Genomic DNA, 25582 nt, shown 5'->3' with positions numbered 1-25582 from the left:
ACAACCAATTAAGAATACTATAAAATAGTTCCAGTTTATAGTTCTAGATTTAAAAAAATTTGAACTAATTTTTTATATCACTATAAAGTTGTGCTTACAGCATAGTATAAAATGTTTATAATAAAACATAAGTTATTATCTCATTAGCATTAAAAAGCATTAAATTGTATAGTTAAACCTTTCTTTAAGTAACTTACCTAATCCCATTAATGGGCTCTTCCAGTTATGCTGCTCTCCCCCAAATATTAATTTACATTTTTTTATTTGTTGTATTGTATATATATATATATATATATATATATATATATATATATATATATATATATATATATATATATATATATATATATATATATATATAATATATATATATATATATATATAAACAAAGAATAGAAATACTAACTTAACACAGTTTAAGGTTGTCAAAATATTGCCGACCTTGTTTTTCCTGATTCCGAGGGCTGTATATACATATGCATATATAAATAAATATATATATATATATATATATATATATATATATATATATATATATATATATTTAATTCATATGTATATACAAAAAAGAACAAGGGTTCAACAACACCAAAAACTTTTGACTGAAGGCAAGTTAATCCAGTCTGCATTAGCTTTGCATAAAGTAAATTGTGATGAGGATATTGAATGGGATAAGGCAGAAACACTTAAGGTTGAGGATAAAAAATTTGAAAGAAAAGTCTGTGAAGCCTTGGAGATACAAAAACATCAATGTTCTCCAATTTACGGTGGTATAAATTTGGACAATGGACAATATGTTAAAACAAATTTTTGGACATCATTTTTGTCATACTTAAGTACATTTTTGTCATACTTTTTTTTTTTTACATCTTTGCTTCCAACAAGGCTGCAAGCAACCACTACGAGAGATTTCTCAGTTGTGGTTGACCTTGTTTCCATTTATATTTAGCAGTTCACTCTGTGCCATCAAAATAAGAGTCAAATCATTGTCCTTCATACCAACTGCTTGTTTCTCTATGTAAATTGAAACAATTTAAATTCAATTTTTCCATTGTACAAGTGTACTTCTCCACAGCGATTAATGATATCCATACCAATAATACCATCAAAGTCTTGCAATGTGTTCAGATTTTCTACATCTGAAATATTTAATATTTATTCTATCAATAACAATTTGTTTCTTTGAAAAACAGATTCGGGCAACATTTCCAGTCTTGCCATAACTGTAGCAGTTAAAATCAGTAGTGGATAGTTTCTTTATATTTTTATAGAACCCAGAGATTGTTGTTGAAACAAACTCTTCTTTTTTGCCATCATGAGTACTCTTGCATGGTTTAATGCATCCTGTAACCTGATCCCAAATATTTACACTTGTGCTCATTGCTGCTTTGAAATTTCACCTGGCAATCCATTTATGAACAGTCTTAACAATAATTCTTCGCTTTCAATATTGGCCAAACCCATAAATTGACACTAACTGGCCAAAAACACATTGACGAATTCACTATCATTCCATCTCTAATCTCTGAAAAGCTCATAAGCCTAGTAAACCATCAACTGCAAATGGATTTAATAGAGCTTTTTCAATATCCGCAATGGAGGTTTTTTGGCTCCTCCCAAGTTGCTCATATAATACGAATGCACTGCCTTCAAAAAACAATCTAATGATCAATGGAATCTTTTTTGCTGCTCTCCCACCATTTTGATTTTTTTCAGCCACATTACAACATCTTCAAATCCATCAAATTTTCCAATAACTTTCGCCAATAGCTTGTTAATACAACAACTTTGTTTACTTTTATTTTAACTCTTATTTAATTCTATTTACAACTTTTATACAGAAACAAAAACTCTCGAGGACGTAATTATATACAAAAATAGTGTATGACTAGCAGTATTATATTTGTATATTTTTAAACTCTATTTTACTTCTTACATGATTGAAAGCAATCACTATTAAGTTATGAGTTACTTTAAAATAGAGGATAGATTAAAATACTAGAAAATAGTTAACTGAAGACATTAAAAGGATTAAAATAGAAAACATGTAGAAGAGTTTTAAGGCTTTTTTAATGTGCAAGGAAAAAAACTGGATCGATAAAAGTTTTTATAGCATAAAGAGACAGATACAGTAAAATAATGCATTTTGTTGGGTAAGAACCCAAGTAAGAATGAGTTTTGGTTGGCAGATAAAGCAGATCTAATTACATTTACAATGTGCTTTTAGACTTTGTCTATATATATACAGTCATGGACAAAAGTTTGCGACCACTGCAATTTTTTACAAAAAACACTCAAAATTTAGAAAAACAAGTAGTAAATTATAAATCAGTATATATATTTAGATTGTTTATTCGCACTATACAGGTTAAACAGCATGTCTATTCATATTTTAGTATTTACAATGAAATCCTTTATTTTTGAGAATATTTTCAATACGTCCTGGCATTGATTCACACAGTTTCTTGCAATAGTCCGGCGTAATCTCCTGCACCCACACGCGTTTAATCCAGTTGATGAGGTCATCTTTAGAACTTGGGCTATGTGCAGCAATCTTCTGTTTCATTACAGTCCAAAAATTCTCAATAATATTGAGATCTGGACTGTTGCCTGGCCAAGGTTCCAGTAGCAGGATGTTTTCAGAACGCAGCCAGTCCTTAACAGCCTTGGTACCATGACAAGGTGCGCCATCATGCTGGAAATGAGTGATGCCATGTATTGGTACAAATGGTGGCAGCTTATCCATCAGTATACTCAAGTAAACAGCACCATTGATTGTTGTATTTTTAGGCATAATCCAAATGCCGGCACGACCGCTACCAGAGACTGCTCCCCAAACCATAACTTTTGGAGCCTGTTTGACTGTTGGTATAACGTACTTTGGATTATGCCTCTGATTTGGTGGGCGTCTGACATATCTACAAAATGAGTAGAATTGCATGAATGTTGTCTCATCTGAAAACATCACTTGTTTCCACTGGGCTGGTGTCCACTGCCTGTACTTCTGACAAAACGCTATGCGATCACAAATATTCTTTGGTGAAAGCTTCAGCTTCCGTGCTAATCGGTAAGATTTCAAATAATCGTCTGCGTATTGTCTGACTGTTTGGTTTCTTGGATGGTGATCCAGGTAGTTTGCCTCTAATGGCACTTGAGGATGCTCTTAGTGATTTTTTTGCTGCCTTTATTATTGCATTATCCATACGGTTGCTTGTAACCTTAGGCGCCCAGTGCGTGAACAGGATTTAAAACTTTTCAGCTCTTGATTTCTCTTTACAGTAGCTACAACAGTGGAATGTGAAATACCGAGCTTTTTGGCTATCTGTCTTATAGAAATGTTCTCTTTGTACAAATAACGACCTGAGCTCGCTTTTCATATGTCAGTTCTTTACCGCGTACCATTTTAACTAGTACTGCTTCAAATAAGGTCTCCATAATATAAAATGTTCCAAAATATTTCAATTATATCTGAAAATAAACATGTAAACATCAATTTTAGACTCTAATTGACAAATTGGTACAAAAATGTAGCACTAAAGTAGCCCAAAAGCAATTCAGAGTAGAATACATTAAAAAATAAGCGAAAATCGCAGTGGTCACAAACTTTTGTCTATGACTGTATATATATATATATATATATATATATATATATATATATATATATATATATATATATATATATATATATATATATATATATATATATATATATATATATATATATGATTTAAATGTTGACATCTTGTGCGAGAGTATATATATATAAACTAATTTAAAACATCATATAATACGAGTTCTCTCAATACTAATTAATTTATTTAAAATTTTCACCAGATTATAGGCACCGGCATCATCAGCATATAATATAATATAATTACAAAAATTGTGACCGTTAAATAACAACAAAAAATTTTTAAATTTTGACGTCAGCTTTATAATGACTTCTTTTACTTAAGTATGACAAAAATGATGTGCAAAAATTTGTTTTAACATATTGTCCATTGTCCAAATTTATACCACCGTACATTGGAGAACATTGATGTTTTTGTATCTCCAAGGCTTCACAGACTTTTTTTCAAATTTTTTATCATCAACTTTAAGTGTTTCTGCCCTATCCCATTCAATATTCTCATCACAATTAACTTTATGCAAAGCTAATGCAGACTGGTTTAACTTGCTTTCAGTCAAAAGTTTTTGGTGTTGTTGAACTCTTGTTCTTCTTTGAAGTTGTGAATCAAAACTTTAAATAAGAACAAAGGTTCAACAACTGGAAAACAAATAAATGATTTTGGGATGGTTCATTAATAAATAAACATTTAATCTGTTACAATAAAAAATAAAAATCTAAAAAATGCGACATTACAAAAATCAAGTTGTCCCGTAAGTAATGGTGAAATTGCCCATATATATATATATATATATATATATATATATATATATATATATATATATATATATATATATATATATATATATATATATATGCATATTTATATGCATACCTATACAACTAAATAAAAAGTTTTAATTAATTTAGGAAATTGGATTGGCTTCTCTTGGCGCATCTGATGAAACTATTTTAAAGCTGGCAACGGTAAATTAAATGATACAATATGCCTCATGTGGCATATTGCATCACAGTTTAAACTGAACTATGGTACTTCATGAATTTGCAAATTTTCGTTTCAAATTTATACTTAATTTTTGTGTAAACTTGCATTTTTGTGTCTCTGGAAAAAAAATTGTAAAATTATTAAAATAAAAATTTAAGGAAATAAAAATCAATATTAAGAAAAATATTTAACTGTATAACATGTATTTTAAACTGTTAAATACACCAATATATTTTAATAAACTTTTTAAAATTTAAATAGACATTAGTAAATAAATGCATTAGCTTTTTTTACACATAATGCTATTATGTGTTTTAAAAATTATAAAAAATATAGGAATTAAGTTTTGTCTTAAGTATTGCAAATCAGCTTTTTATTATCACCAATCATGAAAAATAATTATTTAAAATATGTTTCAATGTAAATTACAGCACAGCATATTATTTATTTTTGTATAATTACAACATATTACAATATATTATAGGTTGCATTAAGTTATATCTTATATTTTGTTATAATAATATAAAATATTTTTTTAGTTATATATGTTCACAGTAGAGTTTGGATTATGCTTGCAGAATAATGAATTGAAAGCATATGGCGCTGGACTTTTGTCATCAATTGGAGAGCTTCAAGTAAGAACTTTTTATAAAATTTGTTTTAAAAACATTTATTTTATAAATTATAATTTAAAATTCTTTGCAGTATTGCTTTTCTGAGAAATCCATAAAAGCTCCATTTGATCTTGAAGAAATATTTGCAACCAAATACTCTTTGACAGAATTTCAACCAAAATATTTTATTGCAGAGTCATTCAGTGATGCAACAAATAAAGTCAGGTAAAGTATTTAGTATTAAAGTTTTGTATTTTATAGTTATATTTTTAAATTATTGAATTAATGTATATACCAAGTGAAGTTTAGTCTTACCCATTTTTTTGATATATAGGTGTTTTGTTGTCGAATTTTTGATATAGGGGTATCAAGTTTTTGTTATATCAACTTTTGGGTAAAGGCTGACAAATTATAAATTATCAAAAAGCAATTTTTTTGAAAACAATAAAGCTTTGATATATATACATAACCTTTGGAATTAGGGTCGGCATTCAGCAATGCCAATCTAACTGCCAACCTTAAAGTGTTTGAGGTCGACAAATAATTGTCAATTTCGTTACTGTGTTTTATGGTAACTGTGGTAGTTTATTCCATCTGCCTGATTTATTCCATCCCACTGCTTAAAAAACAGAACTATTTTCTAACTATGTTTAATCATTTCTAACTGTTATAACATAAAAATGCATTCTTGATTTGAGTTTTACACAGTGGGATGGAATAAATCAAGCGGATGGAATAAACTACCACATAACCCCTTTGTGTCAAATTTTTTTTGTCAACCTAATGCCGACCCAATAAATCTGCGTTTTTATATATATATATATATATATATATATATATATATATATATATATATATATATATATATCAACCCTCGAAATTGATATATTTATATATATATATATATATATATATATATATATATATATATATATATATATATATATATATATATATATATATACTCTTGCTTGGTCGTTTGTAATTTAACGATCGTCAGGTCAGTTTTAGGTTGTTTTTTATCTTTTAAATTGTTTTAAAGACCGGAAAAGCTTTTCTTTTTTTTTATTATTTGATGACTGTCTGCCCCAATCAAACCCTAAGTCAATGTAGCAGCACTTCCTTGTAGCAACAGACTATAAAATAGTCGATATAGCAACGCTCCCTTCCAGGAGCAGGCTATAAGATAGTCGATGTAGCAACACTCCACACATATTTTACAGTGAAAAAATAAAAAGTAAAGGCCTTGCTGTGAGGTTTTGTTGCATAATGGAAAAGTATGAAACATGTAAATGTAATTTTATTGAAAAAACATACTTACATCTCGAAAAATTAAATTACATCAGTTGTGTATATACCGCATTGTAAATAAATTTGATTTGAAACCACATTAAAAATCATTATAAGTATTTATCTTTATAAAGTATTCATCTCTAGACCAGTATTTTTTAAGTCTCTTAAAGAATACTAGTCATCAGTATCATAAAATGAGTCCGCATTTGCAAGTTTCTTATTATATTTCAAAATCTTTAGTTTGTTGCAGTTTTCCTTTATTTTTTTATCAGGTGTTTTGGACGTATTCAGTTTAGGATCATCATTATTTGTCGGAATTGTATTTTCAATCCCTTCAATCCCCTAACTTGCTGGGACATAGTGTTTCATCGCATCTTTAAAAGTTATAACTTTTAAAGGTGCGATGAAACATAAATTGAGGTTATGTTTGTTGAGAGTTATGAGAATTTAAGATTATAAGCGACTTGTTCATAGCAAAAGTTATTCAAGGTAACTTTTTTATCCATTTTTTAGACTAAATATATAGTTTTACTTTTTACTTACTTTGATATTGGTTTTAATCTTTTAATAATCTTTAATTTAATAAAACAAATATTTGGAAAGCACAATCTCCTGTTAGATGAATACAACATCAGCTGTTAATTCTAAATGATGTTGCAACTATCATTATCTAAAAATCACCTGCCATGCTGGCTTTAGTTTCTCTCTAGACTTTAGTTACCCCCATCTATGGTACTCATCAACTAGTTAATCATTTCTAATCAATGTTCATTCTATGATAGATTTAAAAAATTAATGACAAAGAAAAAACTTTTGTTAAAAATCAATTGCAAAACTAAAAAATTCATCTTTTCATTAATCTGTTATATAAAGTTTACTAAAAAAGTTCTCTAAAATATTTTTAATAAATCTAATAATTTTGCCTACAGGCTTGATTTTGGTTTATCCGGCAATGTATTTATATACAGTTAAAAGTGCATTAAGCACTTTTGTACATTAGCACTTTCTTAAAATTCGTAAACCACATAATCCTCATTGAAGTATTTAAACTATTTAAAAGATTTCTAAAAAATATTTGCACAAAAATGGTAGAAATAGGAGATTAATTGTCTTTGTCCCACTTAACCTTTTAAAAAAATCTTATCAAAAATGGTGGGATACTTATCAAAAAGGTGGTTTTTCCCACACTTAATATAACAAAGCGATGTTTGCTAACTAATTAAGGGAAAATCTCATTGTTTACATTAGACTACATTGATTGGGGACCTCTTCTAGTTAGAATTTTGGTGATGTCCCACTTCTCCTGTGTCCCACTTCTCCCCACTCTTTCCTATTTAATGGACTCATATAGTATAATAAAAATTCTCAAGGATTGTTTGGTATCTTATCAATCATATTTATCATTTAATGTTCTATATGGTATCGCAACATTAATTTAATTGTGTGGTATAGCTTCCGTAATTTAATTTCTCATCTGGTATTTTTACTTTAATTAAATCTCACATAGTATCATAGTTCTCTTCTGGTATTTCGTTCTGCGTATTTAACAACTTGTTCTTAACTTTTTATTCTGCGTATTTAACAACTTCATCTTAACTTTTCGTTCTGCGTATTTAACAACTTGTTCTTAACTTTTCGTTCTGCATATTTAACAACTTGTTCTTAACTTTTCGTTCTGCGTATTTAACAACTTGTTCTTAACTTTTCGTTCTGCGTATTTAACAACTTGTTCTTAACTTTTTGTTCTGCGTATTTAACAACTTGTTCTTAACTTTTTGTTCTGTGTGTTTAACAAGTATATATTCATTATGACCCTTATAACATCATTAACATTATTAACTTAGCCTCTTAAAAGCAATCTTCCTTTTTTTTGAATAAAAAATCCAAAAGGTCATATTTAAATTTTTTTTTTCAATTTTTATTATGGGTATCATGTGGTATCGACATTATTATATAAGTGATACCACACCATACGAGACTATTCTTCTTGGTATCATGTGGTATCAAATCAATACTGATGGCATCGACATTAGTATACAAATGATACCATATGATATGAGACCATTCTTCTCGGTATCGACTTAAATGATACCGATTATCTAATGCTTTATTTTAGCAGTAAAAAAAATAATTGTAAAATGTAGCATTTTAGATTTTTTTTTTTAATTCCAATTAAGTATAATAGAATAAGTTCAAATTTATTATTAATTAATAATAAATTTTTATATACTGTTCCACTAGAAGAACAATTACTGGAATATAAGGATACCACTCAAAATCCAAATTGTTGGTCATTATCTGTTCCTGGGAGTATCATGGAAGACAGAACGCATTAGGCAAATTGAGAAAGAAGTAACAAGTTTATGGCAAAAGAAATTAAGTTTTCCACATTTATCAATTCAATTTGTACGGGCTAAACTGTATATAGTGTTAAAGACATACAATAAATGTGTAAAGCAAAGAAAATACGATTCATTGAATATTTTTGACATTACAAAAAATATGGTGAATGGCTCTGTAGCGAGGACAAAATATTGTATCATTAGATTGAAAGCAAGGACAAAACCTAGCAAAGGAAAGAAAGGGTATTACAACTGGGAAGGTTATACAACTGCTTTTCAAAAAATATCCTTCCAAAAAAAGAAAAATGTCCTTAAAGCCTACTTCAACAAAAGTAACAAGTGCCAGCAAAAACAGTCCACAAGTACAGCAAAACCAAAACTGCAACGAAATTAGTAACATCTTTAAATTTCTCAACCATCAAAGCAGTAACTATTTGGCGACAGTTATCTCAAGATGGGATCAACATTCAGACACCTTCACAGTCTGGTATATTCAGAATAAAATTAGAAATGAAGAAAACACAACAATAGAAAGCTGGTTACTGCACTTTGATGGTGATGATGACGTTGGTGACGTATTAGTCACCAAGAATATCAAGTGTTAGTGTTGAAGAATAAACAAAGAGAATTTAAGTTACAATTCTGTGCAGAATGAGCAATCATGCAACTTTAAGATCTTTGTGACATCTGTAAAAAGAAAGAAATCCTCTAGATTAGATTAATTTTTCTAAAAAAACATAAGAATTTTATATTATGCTTTAATTAAGCTGAAAACTACCCAACATTTTTTTTTGATATGTACAGTAGCTTTTCGTGTTTGAAGAGTTGTTATTTAAATTTGTAATTTTATATTTATTTGTAATTTTGAGTGTTATTGAGTAACAGTAAATTTTTAAATGTATATAAACTGCATAATAACTCTTCAATTAAAAAAATCAATTTAAAAATAACGATCATAAAATTGTTTGAATTTTTATCCATACGCATGTATTTTAAATTAAATTTTTTGATTTATGTGTGACCTTCTTCAACAAGAAAATCAAATGTGATATATATATATATATATATATATATATATATATATATATATATATATATATATATTTATAAATTGATATAAGCCAATTATTTTTGAAAAATATAAATTTTATAGAAAATTTTTATAGAATATCAAAAATAAAGTAATTAGTTTTTAATTTTTTAGATGTCAAATTGATTTTTTTTTTCATTATAATTTTTTTTTTTTTTTTTTTTTTTTTTTATGTACAAGATATCTTGTTGTTTATCTTTTGTACTTTTTATAAAGTATAAATTATAATATAGTTCTTATATCAATATTTAAAAGTCTACTAAAACTTGCCTAAATATATGCTGTATAATATTAAAATACTGAAAAAAGTTATAAAAATTTTTCTTTGTTAAAATTTTTTAGCGATTGCTTAAGACACTTTAACATTTGGCAGGTCTTCAACATTATCAATAAAAATCTCAAATAGCAAAATTTATTTTATAAAATTTTTTTTGATTTTGTTGCATAAAAACTTTAAAATATGTATAAATATTTTATCAAAAAATGAAAATGAATGTTTTTTTAAAATCTTATGTTTATTTTTCAATATTTGTTTTAAGAACCACCCTAAACTGGGTCACAGTGATCAGAAATGCTCCAAAATCTGAATAAGTTCCAAATTATTATATTTTTAAAACTTACTTAACATGCTTGATTTCCATTCCTAAACAATTTTTAAAACTTCGAGAAAATATGTATTTTTTTGTGAAATAAGATTGCCTCTACAATACACAATTACCCTTGCATAATTTTGTATTAAAAAGCCAAAAATATTTAAATACTATATTATAATTATTCTTTGCTATTAGGATTTCAGAAATAAAAAAGATTTCTTTCTTAAAAATCATAATAATAAAATAATAAAAACAAATGAATGTTAGTTAATAAAGTTGCATTAGAATAACTGTCTCTTACTGAAATTTCGACACATTAGATGTCTTTGCGATGGAATTCCTTCCACGCTTTCGATGTCTTTGTGATAAACTAAGGTCCAACACATATCAATTTAAACATAGATTCCTACAAAATACTAAGATATTTTAAATTTGAATGGCTTCTTTTATGTAATAAATATTTGTTTAGATAAGTATCTTGAAAATTTATTTAAAACTATATTGCTTAGATTTATTTGTATTGTAAGTTTGCTTTTTAATTTAGGAAATGGGCAAGAGGTTTACCGAACTCAAATATAATCAAGTATAATCCTATTACAAAAAGCATTGAATCCACCATAGAAGCGTCTCAAATGAATTCTCAAAAAAGCATGAGATTAGATTAACTTGCTGCTTTAAAATTTTAGTTTTTTAATATGAAATAAGTTAGTCTTTTAATATGAAATAAATTAGTAATTTTCACGACTTACGATAATTATTGTTATTTGACTTTGACTTCAATGTCCAATACTTAATGCTTCTCAATATCCCTTTTTGTTTTAAATCTTATTAATTATTGAAGTGCTAAATTGTTGTTACTGACCATATTAATGGTCCAACATGACCATGTTACTGACCGTGTTAATAGACTATGTTAATGACCATGTTACTAATTTATGAATCTACTAAACATGGTCTAATCAATCAATCAAAGATGGATTAATTAGACCATGTTACTACAGAGGTAGCTAGTTTTTTAATTATTTTAAATTTTCTGCAATAAATAAACTTTTTAGAAGTGAAATAATATTCTACCTCTTTTGTAACATGGTATAAAATCAATTCATTGTTGTGGATTTTATAACAACCGGTTAGTTGATAACTATAAAAAACAAAACTGGATGCGGAGCGGTACACTTGTTCCTAGTCTTTAAGTTATAACTTCTAAGTTAAGCGTGGTTTAATGTTATAAAATGGTTTTCTTTTAACCTCAGCAAACTTTTGTTTGATGATTTTCCTCTAAGGCATATTTTCACAAGTAAAAATGTATTTGCATGTGCTATATTTTTGCAGTCCACGTTTTTATGACTTTATGCTGTTTACACAGTGAGAATATTTGAAAGTCTAGCTTTTTATTTAATAGATATTTGTGGTAAAAGAAAAATGTTGCTTTTAATTGTAAAACATCAAAAACCAACTAAGTAAATATCTCTTGTTAGTATAATGTGTTTTATATATTAAGTTGTTATTATTATTGTTAAATAAACTATGAATATTAAATTATTATATATATATTTATTTATATATATTTATATATATATATATATATATATATATAATGCTAAATAAATTCATATCTTTTCTAAATCAATTCGTAAGTTTTTTAATAATAACAACTTATATATAAAAGATTAGAAAGAAGATCCTGAAATATAGATTAGGGCGTGAGGAAGAACAGCAGTTAATAGAAAAATCTGAATAAACAGGGTAATCAACTTATCAAGCAGAGTGAGCATAAACTAAAAGAAGGTGATTTACAACTTCACACTTGTGGATCCTGCTTATATAATAAGCAGGTATGCATCGATTTATATATCACCCCTAATATATATATATATATATATATATATATATATATATATATATATATATATATATATATATATATATATTGTAGACCGTTGTATTTTCTCTTTTGTATTAAAAAGAGATGTCTTATTGTATTTACTTTGTATATATATTTATACATGTATTTATATATTTGCGTTTTTATAAGTTCTGACGATAAGATCAGACTTTTTTGTTATATGGCAATTCCATTTTTAACTTACGTTACACGCGCAACAACTTTATCAAATATTTGCATATTTAAACTGTAAATTCAATTTTTAGCTGATTTTTATGAAAGCTGTCAGTCTAAAGAATAAAACAAGCTAAAAAGTTTTGTGTCTGGCCAAAAGAGGGCGACTTTTAGGTCGAATATTTGCGAACCATTAATGCGGATCGTGTTAGAAATTTTTACAAGATGTTGAGAATTCAATACAATAATAAAAAAAAAAATTATCAGAGGTGACCGGCTAAGAAATATATACTTGTTTTCTTGATACTAGGTTTTTAACTTATGTTACATCACATACGTTACCTTGCGATTGGAATGTGGAATTTTTTTATTTCTTATTTCGTGATAGATTTTTTAGAGTTATGTAACAAAAGAACGGCAGTTGTATTAAAACTCATTCATTCAAAGTAATTAACAAAAGTAATTTTCAATAACTGATGACTCTTTATTGACAGATTTTTTTGTTGATATTAAGTTTTTAAATTGTTAACACTTATTTTCCGAAGCGCAAGAGCAACTTTAAAAATTACATTTGGTATGACAAATTTATTAATTTTTATTGAGTTATTCAAATAAGAAAATGTTACAGTTATTCAAAAATTTTACTTACGCTTATAATTTTTATGTGTCGGTGTCATGAAATAAAATAACCCCTATAAATAAATCAACTCCCGTTGCGTAAAACATTACCCGGGGAGTTAATCTATTTCGAAATAGATTAACTCCTCTTGAAATAAATTATCCAACCACTAGGGTGATATGATGCAATAGTACCCGGCGGAGCTTTTTCAATAATATTAACATTCTTGGGAGCTTTAACATGGGGGAAAATAATCAAGGGGCACGTATATACCAGAGGCACTCATACATATTTTGATTGTTATGATTTTCCCTCATTCAACTGATGTTAGAGTTCCAACTTGTTTTTTACCCATCTTAGCAATTACTTTTGACACTTTTTTTGGTACTGAAGAAATTCCCATCTCGTTAACATTATATATATTATTTGGAGTTATGTTATTTTCATCTATGCTTTTAGTCAATAGTTCAAAAATTTTATTCATCTGCAGGAACTTCTGGAACTAGATCAATGGGTTAAATCCTATTGATCTAGCTCCAGCAGTTCCCTCTGGCATAAGCAAAGAAATAACAGGATTGTGTTTTAAAAAGCTTTCTGCCCACTGGTAGCCTGCCATTCCTGTTTTTTTGTTAAAGCTATGTGACATCTTGTTCTTTTCAGCTAGCTGTAATGCCAATTCTCTCAAATCTTTCATTATAACTGGAAACAAGCAACTCTCTAGAAAAATTAGGTGTTTAGCTAACTCTTACTCTTGTTCAAGGTTAAAAACTGATTCAAAATTCCCAAGTTCTTTTGCTGAACAACTACTTAGTTCTTAACTCCCTTGCTGAAGTCTTTTTATTCTGTCTCGCAGTGTCGTTGTTGGAATACAAAACATTAACAATGCCTTCTTATACCCCATTTCCTTCTTTAACTCTGATTCAATAGCTGCTTTCATTGAATTTTCTTCCCAGGATTGTTGATGAGTTAGACGTTTGTATTTTCTAACCATTTTAGGTAACTGAATGCACAAAATAATAATTTTTTCTCTATCAAAGAAAAAATATAATAACAATATATAAATATACAATATGTATCTATATATCTATATGTATGTGTATATATATATATATATATATATATATATATATATATATATATATATATATATATATATATATATATATATATATATATATATATATATATATATACTTATATATATATAATAGAGTTTATATAGCTAACTAGTATATATTAATATACACACACACCAATATATATATATATATATATATATATATATATATATATATATATATATATATATATATATATATATATATATTATATATATACAGAGAAAGAGAGAGAGAGAGAGAGAGAGAGAGAGAGAGAGAGAGAGAGAGAGAGAGAGAGAGAGAGAGAGAGAGAGTATAGTATAGTTACTATACAATACTATACTATAGTATAGATATAAACTCTATAACCTTAGACAATATTAGTAGCAAAAGAGAATGGTTTTGAAGTATTAGTATCAAAACAATAGTTATAATATTGCACGAACTTCTACTAATACTATTATTCTACTAATACTATTGTTTTGATCTCCTCTTTATATATAATATAAAGGCTTGTCAAAAATAAACAGTTATAAAGTAATTTTATTCAACGCTCATTAAATAGTTATATAATATATATTTTAATATATACAATACTAAATATATTTTAAAAACATTTTAAATTAGAATACTTACACAATTTTGTAGATATAATTATAAGTTAAATTATTTAAAACGCGTATTATAGGGGGTTAATTTATTTCAGTGGGGGTTAGAAATACTTAAGCCCCTGGTTAATCCATTTCGCTATATTTTAAAATAATTTAACTCCCGGAGTTAATTTATTTCGAAATAGATTAACCGGGGAGTTAAAATGTTTTAACCGGGAGTTATCTTTTTGGGGAGCTAATCTATTTCGCGTCACCGGCTTAATTTTTTACAATGCTGCTAACTATTTACTCTCCCCTGCTGAATAAACGGGAGGGGGTGGGGGTCTTAATAAACGGGAGAGTCGGAAATTTTTCTAAAATCTAATAAACTTTAATAATAACGTTTAATAAAACGGGAGGGTCAAAGTTTTAAAAAGCTTAAAATATTTTTATTGGTTGGTTGTTCATATTTTCATCTAATATTGAGAGAAATTTTTTCTCAAAGTACAAAAATAAGAAAATATTTTATATTGCTTCAAAATTATTAAAGGGCGGGGGAGGGGGGTAGGTCCTAATAAGCTCCGAGGATTCGGAAAAAAATTAAAAAATAATAAACGTCCCCTCTTGTTTATTCGGCTGGCGAGATTACATTCAAATCTTTTAAAAAGATTTTGACGCTAAAACTGCTCGAACAATTTTGAAAACACCAAAGTGGATAGAATCAAAATATTTAATTTCATTTAGTTTCAAGAACGTGAAAAAAGGTTTGTTTGCTGTTGGTTGTTTTGTGTTATTTTTTTTTGGGGGGGTGCTGAAATATGCGACATAATTTTAATGAGAGAAGGGTGCATGTATATCTGATCGTTTGTGACAGGAGGCAGGGGTTAAAATTGACAAATATTGGGTGACATACTTTATGGACGCCCCCTTAATTCCATTTACAAACCATTTGTTTTAGGAAAACAAAAATATAAAGTGAATAAGAATATAATTTAAAATAAAAATGGTTTTTTTTGTTTTAAATACTAAATACGTCACAGTGAAGTTTTTTCCGCTATGATCTGGCTCTTACCCACATAAAAGTAGTGGGATTTAGAGATATCTTTCACTTTTTTGGCTTGCTGGATAATTTGAGATGAGTTTGAGTGCACAATTGCGCGCTGACTTTTCTTCCTCTGACAAATATAGAACTTTGACATTTATGTATTGAATAGCATTCACAAAATCATTAGCTGATTGGATTTCAATTTTTCCAGACTTTACTCTGTTGGTTGCCAAACGCTTTACAGTAGCCCCAACGCCATCGACAACTCCTTTGCCGTGCATTGCTGCAAAAAAATGCCAAAATATTATTCTGTTAAATTTCTTATCAAAGTGCATTATTGCGCTCATCACGACTTTATCTTTAAACTGCGATGTAGCATTATCGCTAAAAATGTGAATTTCTTGGGTATTAAATGAAATAAACTCCAATAACATATCCAAATTTGCAATTAAGGAGGTCTTTGTGTGATCCAGAGAGTCAAATGCAATGGTGAAAGTTTTAAGATTTTTTGCCAGATAGCTGCAGTTAAAAGAGAAATTTGATTTTAGCCATAGTGTGCTGATTGAGGCTCATTCTGACTAAAACACTTAAAATTTTCTGCATAGTCAACCTGAATAGTAGCAACATTCAATGATGGATTCATGGATTTAGTAATGCTTATTTTAAAATATTTAGATTACCCTTGATATTGGCATGAGTTGTGAATTTTTCTCTCATACTCATAATATGAGCAATCAATTCTTTACCACTTCCAAACTTTTTAACTTTTTTGATTACAGCGTAACGCTTTTCATTTGGTTTCTGCCATTGGTACCAACTTGTTTCAAAGTTAAGGGTGATCTTAAGTTTTTCCAGCAATGGTGGCCAGGAATTGCTGGAAAAACTTAAGATCTTTGCATTTGTTGCATTTGTTGTAGAAACAATCATTTAATGAGTCCTTACAAACAAAATTTTGAGACATATCTTTCCCAATTTTAATGTTAGACAACAGTAAACGATCAACTTTCACCAAGGAATCCAAAGCAAATCGCATATTTTCGTGGTAAGTACAAACGCATACATTATGAGGCAAATTTGCGATAGATCGAACGTTTACTGGTCGTAGTTCACAAAACCTGCTTAATCCATTCTTGATATCATGTTTAAAAAGCTGGTATGATTCTTTCATGGTTAAACGAAGGTGACGAACTTGGATCTTAATCTTCTTTCCATTTTTAATTACTGATACAAAGTCCCTAACATTTGGAGCCAGTCAACTAATGTCATCTTCGCAGTAGAACCTTTTTAATTTTATTTCTACTTCAGTTAAAGCTGGATTATTCACGCTATTTAATGGAAGAGTAGTTTCTTTGTTGAATGATCCATTCAGCAATGTGGCAACGACTTCGTAACGTTGTGCGGGATATTTGGGCAATGATTTTTGGACTTTCTTGAGCAATTTCCCTTTTGTTTGAACACTCATAATGGTAGAAAAATTAACTGTTTATGCAGAATCTTTCTTTTTGATTCGATACTTTCGGACTCTTTCCTTTATTTTTTCTCTTTCTTTCATTTTTTTTTCCGGATGTTGTTTCACTCGTTGACGATGTGCTTTTTGGTGATCAGCATTCATATATTTTTTCCATTCGGAATCAAGCTGGCGATAAGCAGCTTGATAAGTTTGATATACCACACAAATTTAATAAATTAATGCGTTTTTAAGATTTTTTATTTCAACAATAACACAAAATCTTATTATTTTAACTATTACAAACCACTAATGTTATATATGGGCAATTCCACGGCGGAAACTGAAAAAGTAGTCAAATTTTAAACTCTTTTTTGTCAGCTTTTAACAAATGAATATTGATGTAGACACATGAAAGTTTATTTAAAATATGCCTTAGTTCTAAAATAAATGTATTTAAGTCATTTTTAACTCTCTGTTTAGAACTTTTAGCCATTTTAAATTGCAAAGCAAATTTTGCTAAGTTTTGCTTGAATAACTTTTAATTAATCAAAACTTTTTGACGTATAAAGAAAAGAAAGAAACCTTTAGGGAATTGCGATGTAAAATAGTTTTCGTCTTTATAAACAACCGTAACTTTAAAAGTTTTTTGTTTTTTTCAAACCCCTTGGGAGTTGCGATGAAAAACGTTTTTTTTTATGTTAAAAAATTTTACGAAAAAAGCGCTAAAACTTTTGTAAATAAATGTAGTTTTAACTTACGTTACACAAATTCGAAATTAAAATGTGCCTTAACTAAGCATCGTTATTCAAAAATCTTAATGTATAAATATAAGATTTAATATTCTTTCACATATAATATTACAAAATTTAATTTTTCAAATTAAATTTTAGAAAAAACAAAACTTGATCGTGTTTTTGTTAACTTACGTTACATGAAAATTGCAAAAGTTATTTTATTATTTTGAAATATATTTATTTTTTAAAGAAAAAAATCTGACCAACAAGAAATTGAACATCTTAGCTCCATTATCACTTTTAAATATTTCGGAATATACAAAAAAAAATCATGGGTAAAATAACATTTTACAGTGGTACTTTTTTAACATGCATCAATGAGAAAAACAGTAACTTTCGGAACCATTAAAATGACTTAAATACATTTATTTTAGAACTAAGGCATATTTTAAATAAACTTTCATGTGTCTACATCAATATTCATTTGTTAAAAACTGACAAAAAAGAGTTTAAAATTTGACTACTTTTTCAATTTCCGCCGTGGAATTGCCCATATATAACATTAGTGGTTTGTAATAGTTAAAATAATAAGATTTTGTGTAATAGTTGAAATAAAAAATCTTAACAACGCATTAATTTATTAAATTTGTGTGGTATATCAAACAATAGAGAATTTAGATACTAAATAGTGTTATAAAGAACTCCATACTGCTAAAAATAGAATTAGTGCATTTCCCTTGTATACCAACGATATAAATAAGGTGCTTCTTTTATTAGATATTTTGAGTATCCTTCAATCAGGTTCTTCGTCTGAGAGTGCTATTGAAGCCAGAAACAAAGATAGCAAAATGCACGAGTTAGGTCTAACTTTCTTGGCATAAAATACTAGGGGTACAGTTAATTATTTGTTTGTAACATTTGATATGTACCTCTATTGAGTGTATTTTTGAATGTTATGTTATAATAGTTTAGACTATTTTTTATAATTTTTGTTAACATTTTTTTTTTTTTGGGAAGAAAATCTCAATATAGTTTATAATAACAAATCAAAGTTTTGTTGTTTTTTAAAATATTTAAGAAATAATTTTAAAATTTTTAACTAGTAATTAACTAATCTAGAAAGATCTATATCATGAACTAAAATGTTATACTGATAAGCTGTTCTGCGTTACATGTTCAAAAAAAAGCCTATTTTCACAGCCACAAGTTATTAAAAACATCTATTATTACAGGACCATTATTTATAGATTATACATAATGTATTAGAATATTATTAAAAATTAAAATATATGTATGTTTGTATATGTGTTTGTGTATGTGTGTGTGTACATATGAGGATGTATATATGAATTTTTATTCTTCACCTAGCATTTTTCAGAAAAAATATTTTATTATAAATTTACTCAAGTCATGTGGGCTTTAAATGTTATTAAATGTTATTGTAAATTGAACCTGTAATTTCGAAAAAGGCACAAGTCCATTTACTAAAACTTTTCAAAATCAAAAAAATATAATTTTTATTAAAATGTCTAGGTTGCTAAAGAAATTAAACATAGAAGTAGATAAATAAAGAACGTATATAACCTATGTATTTTTTTATTTTTTATAAAAAAAACACAAATCATACAGAAATTTTTAATTCAAACTTATAAACGAACTGTTAAAAGTTTTGGACTTATATCCTTTTCGAAATGACAGGTTCAATTATGTTATTGAGTTTTATTCTTCACGTAGTATTTTTCAGAAAAAATATTTTATTGTAAATTTACTAAAGTTATGTGGGCTTTAAATGTTATTAAATGTTATTGTAAATTATGTTATTGAGTTTTATTCTTCACGTAGTATATTTCAGAAAAAATATTTTATTGTAAATTTACTAAAGCCATATGGGCTTTAAATGTTATTGTAAAGGGGCTCTATGAAAAGATTGTGGTGACACCAGTCATCCGTATCTTCTTTGAGCCCCTGTCTGTTTTATATATATTTTTTGTGTAACGTAAAAGTTTCATTGTAATTTTATTATTTTATTTTTATATAAACAGCGAAGGAGAAAAAAAAAAAAAAGAACATGTATTAGAACGTTGGGAAACTTTGTAAAAAACTAAAGAACGAATCGGATGGTAGAAGATTTGTTCATAATTTTAATAAGTTTATATAATGATATTGTTTATTATCAAATCGTGTTAATGATATAGTTTGTAAAATTCTATATAATATCAGCGACTGTTTTTTGAATAACTTCAATTCTGATTAATAAAGAATATTTTTAATCTACAGAAAATTTAAAAATGGTTGGAAATAAAGTAAAGGTTTTTTAATTTTGGAAAAATTTACTCTTCGTTATAAAAGTTGAATTATTTGTCTAAAGTTTGCGATTTGAAAATTTCTCCCATTTACAAATTTTAAAAACTTCAATTTTTTAAATTTTTGTTTAAAAATAGAAGATATTTTCAGAAAAAAAAAGAACGCAAAAAACTAACAGTTCTATTTGTGTTAATAAATATGGAGAGAATTCGTATTATCTGATGTTTTAAAGTAGTTTATAAATATTTTTTTATAAAATGATTTATATTATTATAATATTTATATGATATTATTTTATTAATATTTCCAAAAGAAACATAAACTTTTTTTTTTTTACTTAACGTAAGTAGTTTTAAGTAACGTAAGTTTTAAGTAACGTAATTAATAAATAATAATTTGCGTTGTTTGTTAAGTGAATTATATTTTTTTATTTCATATATTTTACATTATTTACATTATCATAATTATTTGTTTGTTTTTAGTTTATTGCTATTGCAAAAATATTTAAAGAAATTTTAAATAAAAGAAGAACTTAAATCAATAAAATTTTAAACGAAGTTTGATTAAATTTTAGTACTCGGTATCGTATTTAATTACATTTATAAATAATTTCGGCATTGCTAAGTATTTCGGTGAGAGTTTTTTAAGTGCAATAGCTTAACACTGAAAAAGCAATGGTAAAAGTTAAAAAAAAAATCCATTTATCAAAGCCAGGGCTGGTGAAAGGAAATAATATATAACAAGGAGCAGCCGTGGCGCAGTGGCTAGAGTTCTGGCTCAGAACCCAGAGGTCCTAGGTTCGACGCCAGCTCTAGCCCAAAAAGCGACATTGGTACGGAAGAAGGCGTGAACTTCAATTTTCAGTTAATCTTAAAAGAAAACCACACGTATCTATTTTTAATAAAATATAATATCAACTATAATCATATTAAATATGATTATAGTTGATATTATATTTTATTAAAAATAGATACTATATCATATAAAACCAATTTCAATTTTCAGTTAATCTTAAAAGAAAACCACACGTATCTATTTTTAATAAAATATAATATCAACTATAACTATATTTCACTAAAATTTAACGTCATATCAAATTATTTAACTAACGCAGACTAAAATTAAAAGAATATATTACAATCTAAAAACAATTTACGTTTTACAATCTAAAAAGAATTTAGTATGAAATTCTACTGTCTTTACTTTTCAATTTATTATATCTTTGCTATAGCATTTGAATCTAATACCGCGGTATTCAATTTATAAAATTGAAGAAGTATAAGATATCGCTTTTGAGTAGATCGACTAAAGGACTTCATCATTCTTAGATGAGAGAAAAATTGTTCGGCTGTGCAGGTTGTCAATAATATCGCCATGTATATTTTGAGAGGTTTTGATATTTCAGAAAACATAAAACATTTAATTTCGTTTAACATATCAATTTGTGATAGATGTTACCTGTTTAATGTTCATTTTACATCTAAAATTATAAGTTTCCTTAATGGATTTAAACAGAAAGAGTTCAGCTTGTAATTTATTATAAACTATATCATTTTTATAAAAAACATTTATAATAACAAAGCTTTTATCTCTGTATCACCATTTGCAGTGAACAATAATATCTTTGCTTTCTGGAAAACGTTGATTTAATTGACTTCCTATAACGTCAAGTACCTCGTAATACCGGGCTCGGTAATATTTCATCATGTCCCATTTGTGATTATTCAGAGTAATAGAGTAAAACCGGGTCAAACCGCACACTTATCAATAAAAATTAAATAACTTTTTTATTTATTTAATTTTTTATTAGATAGGTTTAAAAAAAACTACCTAAAATAATTATAAATATATGTTAAAAAAAAGAGAGAGTCTACGCTTTGCGTTAAGTTTAGCAACTTTCATGGCTTCCTTTGTTACATTTTCTTTATCATTTTGTTTGAGGAACTCGATCACATTTTTTTCAGTAAACATTTTCCGCCAAGTTTTTACAGGTTGCACTGCTTCGATACTTTAACATGCGATTGATTTCTGGCTTGAAAAAACTTCTTCAACTCTATCTCGATACTGGTTTCGCAACGCTCAACACATGCTTGATACCTATCAAAACTTGAAGCTGGTGTAGTTGAGAAAGATGGTAACTGGTATGTAGTTGGAGTAGGTGTGGCGGCGGCTGTTGAAGATGATGAAGCTGTATCTGAGCAAAATGGTGTAGGTGCTGTGGAGCAGGCGCATAGCTACCCTATAGCAAGAGTAGGCACAGCCTAAGGGCCCGTCGAAAAAGGGGCCCAAACGTCGACATTACTCAAAATTCAAAAATTGAAATTGAGATGTTGAAATTTGCAATAGAGCAGGCAAGTTTTTTTTTTTAATTTGAATTTTTGTTATCTAAGTAATGTTTGTAATATTTTGCGCTAAAATATTTATAAACTATTGTAGTTCAATAAGAATCTTTAAAGAGTACAGATTTGTGTTTAATTAAGTCATCGTTTTTTATATTTGTGAACTTCTTTCATCGTTTTTTATATTTGTGAACTACGTTGTTTATTTAGTCATATGTATATTAATATACATATATATTTTTTTCTTATTACCGAAGGTAAGCAAGCACTATCGCATTATTTCATTTTTAATATATTACTAATGTGCTAGCCCGTTTTAAAAAACGGGTTTAATATATATAATATTTAGAGGTCTTTAAAATGGATCATTATGTCAACATATACCAATGTGTTAACGTCAAGAACATTGTTTGAACTTAATTAATTTATTGGATTGCCTCAACAATACGTGTTTCTGACATTTATAAAATTTATGTATTTATTTTTTAGGAGTAAAAAATTAATTCAAAAAATAATAAAAATTTTATGTATATTGATTTCACAGTTTTTGGAATTTATAAGAGTAAGACCCTTTTTTATCATGGTGGAATCTACATCTAAAGTTAAAAGTGGCGCTGAAAAGCGTAAAATTAGAAAGGAAAAAGAAAAAGAATTGCAAAATTTGCCCAAGCTCGATATATTTTTTAAAAAAAGTAAAAATGAAATTCACCGATCTGATAATATAGGCTCTGCGGATATAAATGAGTTTCCGAAAACTGAAGAATCGCAAACTACTGATACTGCTACTGAAAATCCAATACAAATTGAAGGAGCAAATAAAGAAACAGCAGTAAAAACTAATATTCACCCTATGGCACTAACTAATGATTTGAGTAAATATTTAAATCAAATTATATCTGATAGCGAAAAACGATTATTAGTACGTATTCCACCGCATCGGCCAAAAGGACCGTTTCCCAAAGATTATAATTAACAGAACAGGAGTTTTAGTGGAACTTATTATTACTACACATTTAAATATGGTCCAGTTCCACATAATTGTCTATGTTATTCCATACTTTTAGATGCTGTCTATTGTGAGCCATGCTGGTTTTTTTAGAATCAAAATAGCCAATGGAAAACTGGTCTGAAAGATTGGAAAAATTTATCTACACGTATAAGTTCTCATACCTCTTCACAAGCTCATGTTAATGCTTGTGCAGTATATGAGCTATGGGAAACTAATCAGACAATTGATGAAACACAGGAGGAACAGTTACGTTATAAAGTATCCTTTTGAAAAATGGCATTAGAGCGTTTAATTCGTATAACGCTTATGCTCGCCAAAAATTCTTTAGCCTTTCGCGGTCATCGAGAAGGATTTACAGGAGATTATAACGGAAATTTTCTGTCGCAAGTAGAACTACTTGCTCATTATGATGATGTGATGAAACAATTTATTTCAATGCCTTCCGGATCCATTACTTATCTGAGTCCAGATATACAAAATGAATTAATAACAATTTTGGGAGTAAGATTATTAGAAGAGCTTACTACGAAAATCAATACATCACTATTTTATTCTTTAATGTTAGATACGACACAAGATATCACTAAGAAAGATCAATTGAGCATTGTTATAAAACATGTACACATAAATCGCAGTGAAAACGAAAAAGCGACACATTTTAATATTATTGAAACCTTAGGATTTTTTGAATTAACAGATCATTCAGCCTAAGAAATTAATGATGAGGTTCTGCGTATACTTAGTGAATTAAATATTCCAATTGAAAAGTGCTATGGTCAAGGTTATGATGGTGCCAATGTTATGAGTAGAATTTACAAAAGACCACAGTCTAAAATTAAACAAATGCAACCAAGTGCTGAATATGTCCACTGTAACAGTCACAACTTGAATTTAGTTGTTAATGATAGCGTATCTGGCTGCCATGATGTAATGTCATTTTATACCACACTTCAAAATATATATTCTTTCTTTGGAAACAGTATCAATCGGTGGGATCTGCTGTCACAGTTTTTTGGGGAATTGGAAAAAACATTTTAAAAAAAACCTAACCCTACGCGTTGGTAAGGGAGAATACAATCTATAGGCGGTATTAAAGTTCGTTTCGTTGAAATTTTAAAAGCGGTTACAAAAATAATACTGCAATCAAATAAGGTGGATGAAAGAAATAAAGCAGCCAATATTAAAAAACAAATCGAAAATTTTGAGTTTGTATTTATTACTGTATTTTTATTCAAAATCATGACTGAAATCAATTATGTATCTACAATTTTACAAAAAAAAGATGTGGATTTAAGTACGGCAGTTTCTGCATTAGAAAGTTTAAATAATAAACTAAAAATATTTCGAGACTCTTATGAAGAATTTAAAATAGAAGCTAAAGTGCTAGCAAACTTGTGGAAAGTTGATCCGCGTTTTACGTGTAAACGACGAAGATTTGTTAAACGTCATTTTGATGAATTGTCATTAGATTACCGTTTTAGTAATAGTGAAGAAATATCAAGGTAAATGTTTTTTATTATGCATTGGAGAAAATAATTGTCCAAATCAATAAACGTTTCACCGGAATGAGAACTACCAACCATTATTTTGCATTTCTTGAACCTTAGAATATATTAACGATGTCGCAATAAAATATGGTAAAAGCTTGTGATACACTTCACTGAACAAAATATGGTAAAAGCTTGTGATGCAGCAAATATCCAGAAGTATTTACATCCAACCTAGCTAATCAATTTGTCCAACTTACCACATTATCAAAATTAGATTTAAACCACTCAATGTCAATTA

The 25582-nt window shown here is 27.7% G+C and overlaps 1 protein-coding gene across 4 annotated transcripts in view; it reads left to right on the top strand.

The window, feature by feature from the left end:
- LOC136085948 (phenylalanine-4-hydroxylase-like) overlaps positions 1-11293 on the top strand; it is a 47304-nt gene extending 36011 nt beyond the window's left edge. For 3 of the 4 annotated variants that reach the window (XM_065807978.1, XM_065807977.1, XM_065807979.1), the window contains 4 exons: positions 4538-4594; positions 5153-5248; positions 5319-5452; positions 11090-11293. In XM_065807978.1, coding sequence (XP_065664050.1) covers positions 4538-4594; positions 5153-5248; positions 5319-5452; positions 11090-11210 — 408 coding nt within the window. In that variant the 3' untranslated portion in view covers positions 11211-11293. Of the gene's footprint in view, positions 1-4537; positions 4595-5152; positions 5249-5318; positions 5457-11089 lie in introns of those variants that run through there. The other variant, XM_065807980.1, reaches the window with a different exon arrangement.
- The last annotated feature ends 14289 nt before the right edge of the window (positions 11294-25582 follow it).

This window comes from Hydra vulgaris, chromosome 10, assembly GCF_038396675.1.
Source record: "Hydra vulgaris chromosome 10, alternate assembly HydraT2T_AEP".
Lineage (NCBI taxonomy): Eukaryota > Metazoa > Cnidaria > Hydrozoa > Anthoathecata > Hydridae > Hydra > Hydra vulgaris.
This window is presented reverse-complemented; position numbering and strand designations above follow the sequence as displayed.